Raw genomic sequence first — 11,479 nt, 5'->3', positions numbered from 1 at the left:
ATGGGATGGGGTTTAAAAGGCTGCACAAAGTCACGAAAATACTACTAAGGGGGGGCGGGGGTCTTGGGAGGCATGCCGTTTTGGACCAAAATGGATTTGGAATGCATCTGAGGAATTTAAATATCACACCCCCTTTTTGCCCTTCCATCCATTGGCAAAGTGCATTAATGTATGATGAGGAAAATCACGCCCAATCAAAATATCAACTCACCAACTTTAACCAGCAAATTACTCATGGATTGGTATGGAAATAGGGCCTTTAGTGTGTTAGTGTGGTTTTAAAGATGTTTGCATTTCCTTTTCTGAATCTGATATATTCGTTAGTAACTTGTATTCCCATCATTGACCAGCTTTCAATTTTTTTGTATTAATTATTCTTGGTTTCTTTTCTGTTACTTTTTACTTGCTTTGGATTGTTGTCCATTTGTAGGATACAAGCCACACTTGTCAGTTTATAGATCAATTGTATTTCACCAAGAAAACAAATTTGCCATTTGAGTAAAACAGCAAATAGCTCATTAAAGCAATGATGATTCCTTAGATTGCTATACATATTACTCAGATAAATGTGGTGATTCCAGAGGTAATACCAATAATGGGTACTTTTGCATTTATCAGACCCAGAATGTATTTGGGGTTCTAGATAACCCCAGGCCTCTTGTCTTGCAAGTGACCAGTTGTGTGGTGTAAGTGATACACACTTATAAGTCATTAGGGGAAGTCAACAACAGTGCATTAAAAACAGTATTGCAATGCAGCTTATAAATATTTAACTAGGATGATAAGAATATCAGTTAGTGTATGTGTGTGACAGAACAAACTGGGTGTTTCTGTATGCACAGAGATCGGTAGGATAGCTTTTCATTTAAACACACTGAAGAAATACCCAGCTCAAAATAGAGCTTTTTATTAAGGTTTGCATTTTTGTAACACAAATCTAGAAGATTTATGGTTAGTAGGTATGAAGTTAATATTAAACCAAACATCAGTCCCCATTTATGAATGGATTTATTTGTAAATCATTCATATGAGCAATTCATAAGGAATTTGGAATTGGTAAAAATCTCCTAATTTTATAAACATGTTCGTATCCTGCCATTGCTCCTTGGTGTGTGTAAATTTACAGTATGCATAAGAAGACTAACCAATGTAAACCTCAACTTCATCGACTTAAAATCATATAAATTACATGGATTACTTCACTCTTACAGTATATGGAATATACTGTCAAGTTTAAATTTCTTGTTTTTATTACGCCCTTATCCAGGACAACTTGTAGAAAAGCTTTGGAGTCTCTATCAAAAACACATCCTCATGCTAGTTCACTAGGTCAGGGACTAAGATACCATCAAGAACAATTTGTTGAAAACTAGTCATTCTGTATTATTAGCATTAATGAAAGAATATGGAAAATAAAGAAAGTGAGCCAACACAAACCGATAAATTAAGACAAATGAAACTAATCATTAAATTAGGACAGAATAAATTCTGCCATGTCTGCACATAGCCATAACACGTAACATAAACAAATGCCTCAGCTGATGAAAGTGCTCGCTTATTATCCTTTCTGCCTCTGGATGGAGCTCAAATCTTCTCCAATTCCAGACTGCTGGGACTACGACTGCTCCTAAGGCCATACAGACTTCATATAAGTCAATAATGAACTTTTTCACATTATCTGTTGTTACCCAGATGAGGATGGGTTCCCTTCTGAGTCTGGTTCCTCTCAAGGTTTCTTCCTCTTAAAACATCTTAGGGGGTTTTCCTTGTCACCGTCGCCACTCAGTGGCTTGCTCAGTTGGGATAAATTTGCACCTTTAATATCTATATACTGTGCTGATATTTCTGTAAAGCTGCTTTGAGACAATGTCTATTGTAAAAAGCGCTATACAAATACAATTGAACTGAATTGAATTATTAGTAATATAATATATTATTTAAAAAAATTATTGGCATAGAAGTGAGTCAAAATAACTTCCACTTCAGGCTTTAACCTTATCGATCATTTTGAGTCAAAATAATTTCCACTTATGCCTTTCAGCCTTCGCCCTAATCATTCATTTTGTGCTCTCAGCTATCTGTACATATGAACTTTTATAGAGCTTTGTGGGCATCACTACATGCAAATGAGTTGTGTTGGGAATACCTTTGCACTTTATGGGTGATCAGCATTTGCACGTGAATACAAAGAATATCAGCGTTTCTGAAACTTTTGTAAATCTATTCAAAACTTTTAGTTCAGTTTGGCTTTGCACACATTTACACACAACTTTATTAAAAGATTGATAATCCATGCCCATTGTGAGAATATTTATAATGCCACTAACCTGTGTCCTAACTTCATCAGTTGGAAGTCACGGAGAACATGGGTGATCTGGGTGTGGTTTCATACCTGACTGATGAACATGGCAATGTGGTGATTGGGCCCACAGCATGTTCATCTAAGCCTCCAACACCAAACAAATCAAAACCAGCTACATCTACTCCACCAAGTCCAAAGCCTGCATCCACAACACTTTTCTCTCCGACATCAACCTCCCCATCAGAGGAGAAACCCAAGAAAAAGGCAACAGATGAGAAAAAGAGGGAGAAAAAGAAAGTGATGAAGAGGAAAGGTAAGATGGCAAAGTTCTTAATTATATCCACAGTACAACATTATCTATATATCTATTCATCTATAGTTATGTAAATGAGCCATGGACATATATTAATCTGTCACAATGTGTAGTTCTAACCAGTGCTGTTTTATCCAGAATCTGTTATTCTGAAAATCCCTACTGGAGAGGCGGAGTCACATGATCCCACCCCCACAACAACACCTGTTACACCTGGAACAGAAACCATGCCTCTCCATGATCCAGGGCGTGAAGCATCAGATGTGTGAGAGCTAGTGAAGGAGTGAGTTAGAGTAACAAAATTGGTTGATATTTAGATATTAATATCTAGGAATTTGTATCAGACAGTATTAACTTTAATATTTAGCTAGAGACAGATTTTCTTTGTACCTGTTTATGTGTGCTTGAGTGGTGTGAGGTGTTAATGGGCATTGTCCCAAGTTTCTGTTAAGTACATTTCACTACAGCAGAGGAAAATACCAGTTGGTAGTAGGTATACAAATGCATGAGTAAAACAATTTCCATGTAGTCGTTGATTAATACATTATTAAATATTTTTATTGTGTTGCGTAAATGTGAAAATAAATTTTTGTGAATTTACGTAGATGACATACATTCCTTACATCCTTACATCTCTACATAGATCAATTGAAGTACGGTATCATGTGGGTGTATGTGTCTGAATGACTGTCTCGAGTTAAACGGATGGACTGGATAACTGGTGGCAGATAAGTGGTAAAGAAGACTGTGTGTACATACACTATATCCTAGGACACACCTGTCCTGATAGGAACAAAGAAAGAGAGAGACAGTAAAGACAGACACAGCAACCGCAGAATGTAGTGGAAATATATCGGAATTACCAGGTATATGAACACAGCAGAATAACTACACATGACCACCAAGCATGGAACTGTAAGATGTTTGTTCGAAGCAGAGAGAAAGTATGCATAGAAGAACAAGCTAAATATTAAAAACACTTGTCTAATGTTCTGCTATATAACGAGTTGCCAGCTTATTATGAATTTTTTCTAGTTGCCTGTCCTGTGCGTATACCAGGAATGTTATTCACTTTTTTGCTGATACCGAACATCCTTTCAACACATTTAATACTATTTGGCTTTATAGAATAGAGCACAGGGTTCACTGTGTGTGTGGAGTTTGCATGTTCTCCCCATGCTGCGGGGGTTCCCTCCGGGTACTCCGGTTTCCTCCCCCAGTCCAAATACATGCATGGTAGGTTGATTGGCGTGTCTAAAGTGTCCGTAGTGTATGAATGGGTGTGAGTGTGTGAGTGTGTATGTGATTGTGCCCTGCGATGGATTGGCACCCTGTCCAGGGTGTACCCCGCCTTGTGCCCGATGCTCCCTGGAATAGGCTCTAGGTTCCCCCGTGACCCTGAAAAGGATAAAGCGGTATAGAAGATGGATGGATGGATGGTAACAGTAAGTGAGGTACAATGTGTGGTTTTACCCATGGTTAACATGGTCCAAACACTATGGAAGACCAGTGGTGAATTTTAATCCTAACTCAAACAGTCATAATATTTACATTGTACCCTATAAAATGAGGATGCTACAATTTTTACAGACGTTACTGTTTTTGTTATTGAACATAGGGCTCAAGAACAGTCCTACTGTAATGATTGGGCAAATAGTTCAAACCGACGAAGAAGTCACCAGCATGGATTAGCCAATCAGAAAGTCGTAACGTGGGAGGGGCGGGGTTTGCTGAAAACGACCGAAACGAATGGGAACTAATGCTAAGCTAGCAAGAACAAAAAAGGGGAAAAAAGAGAAACTTTGAATCTTGGCGTAATTTTAGACTTTTAATACCATGTAAACGTTCGGAAGCGCAAAATCCGCCGAACAATTTAACCACGCAGTTCTTTCTAAGCATCATGGGGATAAGATCGAGTCGGTTACAGGAGGAATCGGTGTGCGGACCGCTGGAGAAGGACGGCGGCGTAAAGCGAGAGTCTTTCCGGCGGATCCGCAGCTCCAGGCCCAGCAGCCTCGCGCTCGAGTTCTCCTCCAGCTTCGACCGCGACTCGGAGGCGAATCAGAGCCGCAGTGAAGAAGGCAGTGACTCGGACACTGGGCGCCGCGTTTCCCCGACGGACGGCGATAACAGTACCGGCCGCAGTGTTGAGCCGGAGATTGATAACGATGAAGACAGTCCCGGAAGCCCCGAACGCTTCCCCTCAGAGGAGCCCGCGGGCAGTGTCGCGCTCCGGGCCTCCGCTGAGCGACTAGCCGGTGCTCGGAGACACTCCTCCGCGCGGAACAGCACTGCGAGGTCGGCGCGGGTCCGGACTGCCAGACCGGTTTCAGAGGCGTGGATCGGACTGTACAGAGTCAGACACAGCAGTAAGTTAAACACGCAGGAGTTTATTATTCTTCGTCTAGCTAGCTATCCGCTGTTAGCATAACAACAGGGTTGCCAGATGATATACCGTTTTCAGCTCTTTTAAGGGTTTCCCAGCGAATTGTAACTAAATTAATATCTGTGCGATTCTCTATAAAGAGATGTCGTGTTGTTAATTGGATTGAAGAATTGTCTCAGATTCCCTATTCAATATTATAAACGTTTTTAAATGCGAGTTAGAAATGCTCCCAAGGAGAATGCAATCTGGCAACCCACTATAAATAATCACTATAATCCCAAATTTACAATAAAATTCACAGTAAACTGTCATCACAGCTGTGAGAGTATTAATGCCTTTTATTTACTGCGTTAGAGGACAAAGTCGCATAAAGTGTCAGTGAGGAAATATTAAACTGCCTCTAAAACAGGAAATGAGTCAGATGTACACAGACAGGAACAACGTACATTTTACAAGACTCCATTCCTGTTCTCTGTGTGTGTGTACGCGCACCCTCGCGTGCGTACGTACACTCGCAGCAGGAACACAGTGGAGCTCAGGAGTGAGGATTTACATGTTATATGTTTTTTTAAACACTGTACAGATTTAAAGTAGAGACTGCTGCAGCACAATAAACACGAGTCCCTGCAGTGTATTATCTCACTTTCTATATCTTCTCTGTCTGCCTGTCGGTGTGTGTGTGTCTCTCTCTCTCTCTCTCTCTCTCTCTCTCTCTCTCTCTGTCTGTCTGTCTGTCTGTCTCTGTGTGTTTCTCTGTCTCAGCAGTGCGCTGTCCGTTCTGCACCAGGACGTTCCCTGGAGGTCGTATTGAGGAGCACCTGCTCACCTGTCTCACATCTCCAACTCTGCCTTATAACAGTAAATTAATTTCTTTTACTGTTTTATTCATCTACATGTTTGCAATATCTGTGTTATTTTGTAAAGAAAGGGATTGAGTAAGTGTTGCTTGAAATGGAAAAACCTCACATCTGCACAGGTAATGATGTAAATGTGTGTTGCGTCAAGAAGAAGCTGATTGGTTGAGCAAGTGGGGAATCCAATGTGGGGGTGGGGCATGTTTCAGTCAAGTTATTCAAATGACCTCAAATGTAAATAATCATCATTAAGAGTGTTCTTTTTACTGAATGAGAAGCAGAGAGATTGAGTTCTCACATTAAGGAGCGTTCACACTCTGGGGAAAACTTGACAATGAGGTACCGACCTCATTCCGGTCATTTCTGTTCTGTTCGTCATGAAGATGAACTTTAACACAGAAACAGGAGAATGTGTGTGATGTGGAAGACAAACACTCATGATTACATGTTCACAGCCACTCAGAAATACAGCAGCGCGTGTAACGTTCATTAGGGAAATAAATGAATGCTGAAAGTGTTTAAGTTTAAAATGGTTGTTACTCGTGACATTAATTTGAATTATAAATCAAATAAATGCAGGTTCTGGAAGTTTCTGTGATTTGATTTAGAAGTTAAAAGTGAACATTTCAGCAGTAGTATCCTAAATCACACATTAGTGCTCTAGTTGAGTGTCCATGTGTGTGCTGTGTTTCCTGCAGCTGATGTTCTGAGTAAAGACAGTGGAGAATGTTCCATCTGCCTGGAGGAGCTGCTGCAGGGGGACACCATCGCTCGCCTCGCCTGTCTCTGTGTCTACCACAAAAAGTAACCAAACCCATTTCTCTTTCTCTCTCTCTCTCTCTCTCTCTGTCTGTCTGTCTGTCTCTCTGTCCGAGCATAAAGAACAGTGCATGTCATTTCCACATTGTCCTGATCCTCCTCTTCCTCCACTCTGAAGGTGTATAGACTCGTGGAGCTCAGTGAAACCCTGCTGCCCCGAACATCCTTTCAACTGAGCCTGGTTTCCTCTCTGACTGCTCAACTCAGGTCAGTTTACACGAAAACACCACCAACATTACCAACATCATCTTCAACACGTCCAACACTGGAAACACGAATGTGTTCTTCAGCACGTTACACTGAGAAAAGACATCAAAGTGTGGATTTGAGCTGAACAAAGAATTGAATTATTGCAGTGAGAAACTAGTATAATTTAGATAAGAACTTTTGAATGGGCAGGAAAAGAAACACAGAAGCAAAGCTGGAGCACATGAGAGGGAACACTTGCTCAATCCCAACTTCCTCAATCACCAGTCATGTCAAAATAAAAGTTATTTATAAGTTGTATAAATTTATACAATGCAGTAACAAAAACTAAAATTACTGTCTCACAGAGTAAATACAGTTAAACTGCAGCACTGGGTGTCTGGGTTAGAGGTTCACAAACACAATATTTTTGTGAATAACGTTGATATTGCACCCGTTAAATTCTGAATAATCACGTCACACATCGTTCTCGCATCATTCTAGCAACCCGAGTGTGGAGTGATATTCTCATCTGCGTTACAGGAATGTCTGTAACGTGCCTAGGAAACACTTCCATGTGTAGGTGGATTTATGAGGAAGTCAGAGTGGAGACATACACACACACACACACACACACACACCTCAGCTAGCTAAACATGCAACAAACATTGTATAAAATCCTTCAAAATAAGTAAACAAGGGCACTATTGTGTTTTGGGACAAAGAAGTGAGTTTGAGATCCACTGGCAGAAAAGTGGACATTTTATTGTGTTATTGGCTAATAATGTTATTGGAACAGTGTTTTTTAGTTTTGCAGTATTAAATTGTGCGTGTATGTTTCAGGACTCCGTGCTGCTGCTCGCTTCGTCAGTGTGCTACAGTGTGGGTGGAGGAGGACTGAAACTGAAACGAGTTGCTCTTTTACTTTTCACTGCCACAGGACATCACTCGCTGCAAGACACTAAAGCAATTATATAAACCCCAAAGACGAGCTGAACTGATTCACACTCAGAAAGGAATGAGCCTCGGGGTGTGTGTGTGTTGGTTGGTTGGAGATTTTTATGGTTGGTCTTTTATGAACTAAAGGAGTTTATTTTATTACCTGTACTCGTGCAGTTCGGACCTTCGGCCTTGTCTCATTACACACTTTGGATGCTTCAGGTCACAGTAACTTGTTTTTTTGGGGTTTTTTTTTTGCTGGAGTTTGATTGGCTGTGCCCTTGTGTGTGTGAGGGGGGTGGGGTGGAGTGATTAGGGTTTGGGGAGGGACAGACATGTGGATGAACAGGACTCTCATGTCCTTATGACTCCATTTGGACACAGGAAGTGGACTTTGCATACTTTCTAAGGAAGTGAAAATGTTTTACTTTTTCCCAACGTGACCATTTTAAACACACATTTATTAAACACAGAAATGTTCTGTTTATTATAATAAATAATAATAATAGCATCAAATTAAAGCTCATGGTGCTTTACATTAAATTACAGTCTACCTATTTAAGTTTATTATTATTATTATTATTATTATTAGCCTCGCTCTGGATTTTTGCCAAACGTGTTGTAAACATATTTATAATAAACTTTACTCCTGTAGCATTTTTATTGCCAATATGTTAGTGTGTGTTTCAGCCTTTCAGGTGTGATGTCATCAGTACCATCATCATCACTATTATTTATAAGAGCTATGAGATGATTTTCCTCTTGAGCACAGATAAACTTGTGTGTGTGTGTGTGTTTTAAAGGCAGTGCTATTAAACAAACAGTCATGAAACACATTTACAGTGGTGATGAAGGTGATGATGTAATTTATAGTGAGTGAAATGCTGTTACAACTCAACACCATGAATAAATCTGTTTTTATATCTACACTGTGAGATGTTACATGCTGGTGCGAGTTAAAATTTGAATAAGAATTGGCTGCATACACACCCCTACACTCAGTGTTTATTTCTTACAGTGTAAACGTGTTTGCATGTTTCATTTTGTACGTCTGTAAATAAAAATGGTTTTGTATGTATTTTTACAATAAAGGTGTTTGTTAAAGATTGGGACTGAGAGAGAGCGTGCCAAACAATACTCCTAAAAATGCTCTTCGATAACTTCCTGGATACCACCTATACTCACACTAAAGCAGGGGTTAAAGATATCATTTATATGTTGTAAAAAATATATATATATATATATATATATATATATATTTAAAAAACGCAAAACTATCAAGTCTAAAGACAAAAAAACAGACAAAACACTGTATCAAAAAGTGATAAAAATTGGTTTGACCAAGATTGCCGAAATTTTTGGAAGGAAACCCCTCAGAGATCCAAATAAAGCACTGTTTGGATGGAACTAGTTTTCTAAACGTAGTTTGAGTTACAGTTCCTATCAGTCGAGGTCTGTGATTCCGGTACCGATACGGACGGGACTAACATCTCCGTGTTTATTACAGAAGTTGCAGAAGATCATGTGCTCTGGATGTGTGCATAAGAACTTTTTAAATTTAAAAAGTACAGTTTCTTAATTTATTGATTTAATTTTAATTCATTATAATTAGTTTTGTTTTTGTTTTTTTAACTTACTAAAATAAGCTTCACATGATTTTTAGAACCAGCTGCTTATAATAAACCCACTGAAATAAAGACGTGATTACTTATAAACTGTAAAACCGGATAAGTTCATTTAATTCAAAAAATGTGAGGAAACTAATTACCTCCAAATTTGATAAAGTTGGTAAATCAACTTCTTTAAGCCAAATACACTAAATTAAATATAACAAGTTTGAGTTACATTTTTGTTATATTTAAGTGTAATTTGGCTTAAAGAAATTGATTTATCAACTTTATCAAATTTTGAGGTAATTTGTTTTCTCAAATTTTTTGAGTTAAATGAACTATCTGGTTTTACAGTGTATAATTAAAACATGATATAATTGAGTGCGGAAAGGAAAGTGAGTAATCACATGACACTGATATTACAGCAGCCAATCTTAACAATTTACGCGATTTGGCTCTTCTTATTAGTTTAATTTTTTACTTCGTCGGGTAGCAAAAACATCTACATCCATACTTCTACTGTAGTTCACATTGGCCAAAACACACAAGGAAAAGTGTTGTGAAAAAATATGATCAGCAATCACAGACATTCTCGTTCGAATGGGATTAGATCAGAGGATCACTGAGTTAGCCGGAAAAAAGAGGTAGGTAATTTACTCCGGAATCTTTACAGAGGTTGTGTGAGAAAAACTCAGACTTGGCAGATTATCACTTCAATTCTTGATCTAGAAGTGGTATTTGGTTTGAACCATGAGACGTGTCTGGAAGTGGGGTTTAAATTTCTCCAGATATCTATTAATAAATTGGCTATGCAACCCCAATTCCAAAAAAGTTGGGACGCTGTGTAAAATGTAAATAAAAACAGAATGCAATGATTTTCAAATCTCATAAACCCATATGTTATTCACAATAGAACATAGAAAACATATTTTTTTTTTAAATGTACCATTTTAAGGGAAGAAAAGGTAATTTTGAATTTGATGGCCGCAACACGTCTCAAAAAAGTTGGGACGCGGCAACAAAAGGCTGGAAAAGTTGATAAAGTTTTTGATTTGGAACACAGCCAGTGAACTGATAACTGGAAATAATTCTTGGTAATTAAATAAACTTAAATTAAATTTAAAAATTAAAATAAATAAAATATTAAAATGAAATAATGAAAAGAAAACAGACACGGCTGAAGAACATTTACTGAGTTTCTAAACTGGAAGTGTTGAGGTTTCAGCACAGAGAGGAAACAGGGAAACAACGTTATTGTGTCACTCAGTGTGTTAAAACTCTGTAAATAACAGCAGAAGTGCTTTATTATCTAATAAACACACACACACAAACACTCTCTCACACATACACACATTTCAGCTGTAATATGAGTTCAGTAAAGTGAGTTTTGAAAGCAGACGTTTTTTAAAGGAATTACTGATAAAAGAAAACACCAATGAGCAGAAATAAACACACATTAACACTAACTTACTTACTTAGTTCATTCATTAATGAACGGTAATTAATGCAAGTTAAAAGCTGTGTTAAGTGTGTATCAAATCTATGCAGAAAAATATAAAGTGGATTTTATAAACTGAAAAAAAAAAACAATTATAAATAAATTACGGTTATGTTTTTATCAGAGACACTTTAGGATGAGGTTCCCTACAGCAGACTATTTGGGGAAAATTAGCATTAGGTGAAGGTTATGAGTTCGAATCCCTTCACTGAAAAGCTGCTGAACGAGGCCTTTAAACCTCAGCTGCTCAGATAAATGCAAGTCGCTCTGCCAAAATGCCAGAAATGTAAATGAAAACAATAACCAATATTCAAATAAAACATTATACTTTTATTGAGGCAAAACTAGTTTTTATATTTTACATGCAATTCATCTCCCTCTGTACACACACACGCACGCGCACACACACACACACACACACACTTTACAAATAAATTAAATTTCTATAACAGAAAAATAATCAGATATTAAAATGTAATATAAGGTTTGTTTTAGTGTTTAATTCTTACAGTGTGATTGTTATATAACATCTCAATAAATAAAACTGTAAAAAAGATTTTTAAAATATTTTA

General features: G+C 38.0%; 2 protein-coding genes across 3 annotated transcripts in view; both read left to right on the top strand.

Annotated features, from left to right (window-relative positions):
- Window positions 1-3,368, top strand: part of myom1b (myomesin 1b) — a 40,745-nt gene extending 37,377 nt beyond the window's left edge. Inside the window, exons 39-40 of the mRNA XM_053628726.1 lie at window positions 2,348-2,615; window positions 2,754-3,368. Coding sequence (XP_053484701.1) covers window positions 2,348-2,615; window positions 2,754-2,884 — 399 coding nt within the window. The 3' untranslated portion in view covers window positions 2,885-3,368. The remainder of the gene's footprint in view (window positions 1-2,347; window positions 2,616-2,753) is intronic.
- A 485-nt stretch (window positions 3,369-3,853) lies between these two features.
- zgc:66427 (uncharacterized protein LOC406256 homolog) lies at window positions 3,854-8,917 on the top strand. Of its 2 annotated transcripts, none has more exons than XM_053628729.1 (5): window positions 3,854-4,984; window positions 5,767-5,859; window positions 6,554-6,659; window positions 6,793-6,881; window positions 7,704-8,917. In XM_053628729.1, the coding sequence occupies exons 1-4, from the start codon at window positions 4,516-4,518 to the stop codon at window positions 6,848-6,850; spliced, it is 726 nt and encodes a 241-aa protein (XP_053484704.1). In that variant the 5' UTR covers window positions 3,854-4,515; the 3' UTR covers window positions 6,851-6,881; window positions 7,704-8,917. The 2 variants fall into 2 exon arrangements, with proteins under 2 accessions (XP_053484704.1, XP_053484703.1); XM_053628728.1 differs by having other exon boundaries at window positions 5,764-5,859.
- Window positions 8,918-11,479: the final 2,562 nt, after the last annotated feature.

The sequence above is a fragment of the Ictalurus furcatus genome, chromosome 7, assembly GCF_023375685.1.
Source record: "Ictalurus furcatus strain D&B chromosome 7, Billie_1.0, whole genome shotgun sequence".
NCBI lineage: Eukaryota > Metazoa > Chordata > Actinopteri > Siluriformes > Ictaluridae > Ictalurus > Ictalurus furcatus.
Note: the sequence above shows the minus strand (reverse complement) of the source record. Positions and strands in the feature narration are given on the sequence as shown.

What these genes read in the sequence shown, in the direction of transcription:
- zgc:66427 (XM_053628728.1), top strand. Translation starts at nt 4,516, where the DNA reads ATGGGGATAAGATCGAGTCGGTTACAGGAGGAATCGGTGTGCGGACCG. An exon ending in GTACAGAGTCAGACACAGCA is followed by an intron (nt 4,985 to 5,763) that starts GTAAGTTAAACA and finishes TCTCTGTCTCAG; the next exon opens with CAGTGCGCTGTCCGTTCTGC. An exon ending in CTCTGTGTCTACCACAAAAA is followed by an intron (nt 6,660 to 6,792) that starts GTAACCAAACCC and finishes TCCACTCTGAAG; the next exon opens with GTGTATAGACTCGTGGAGCT.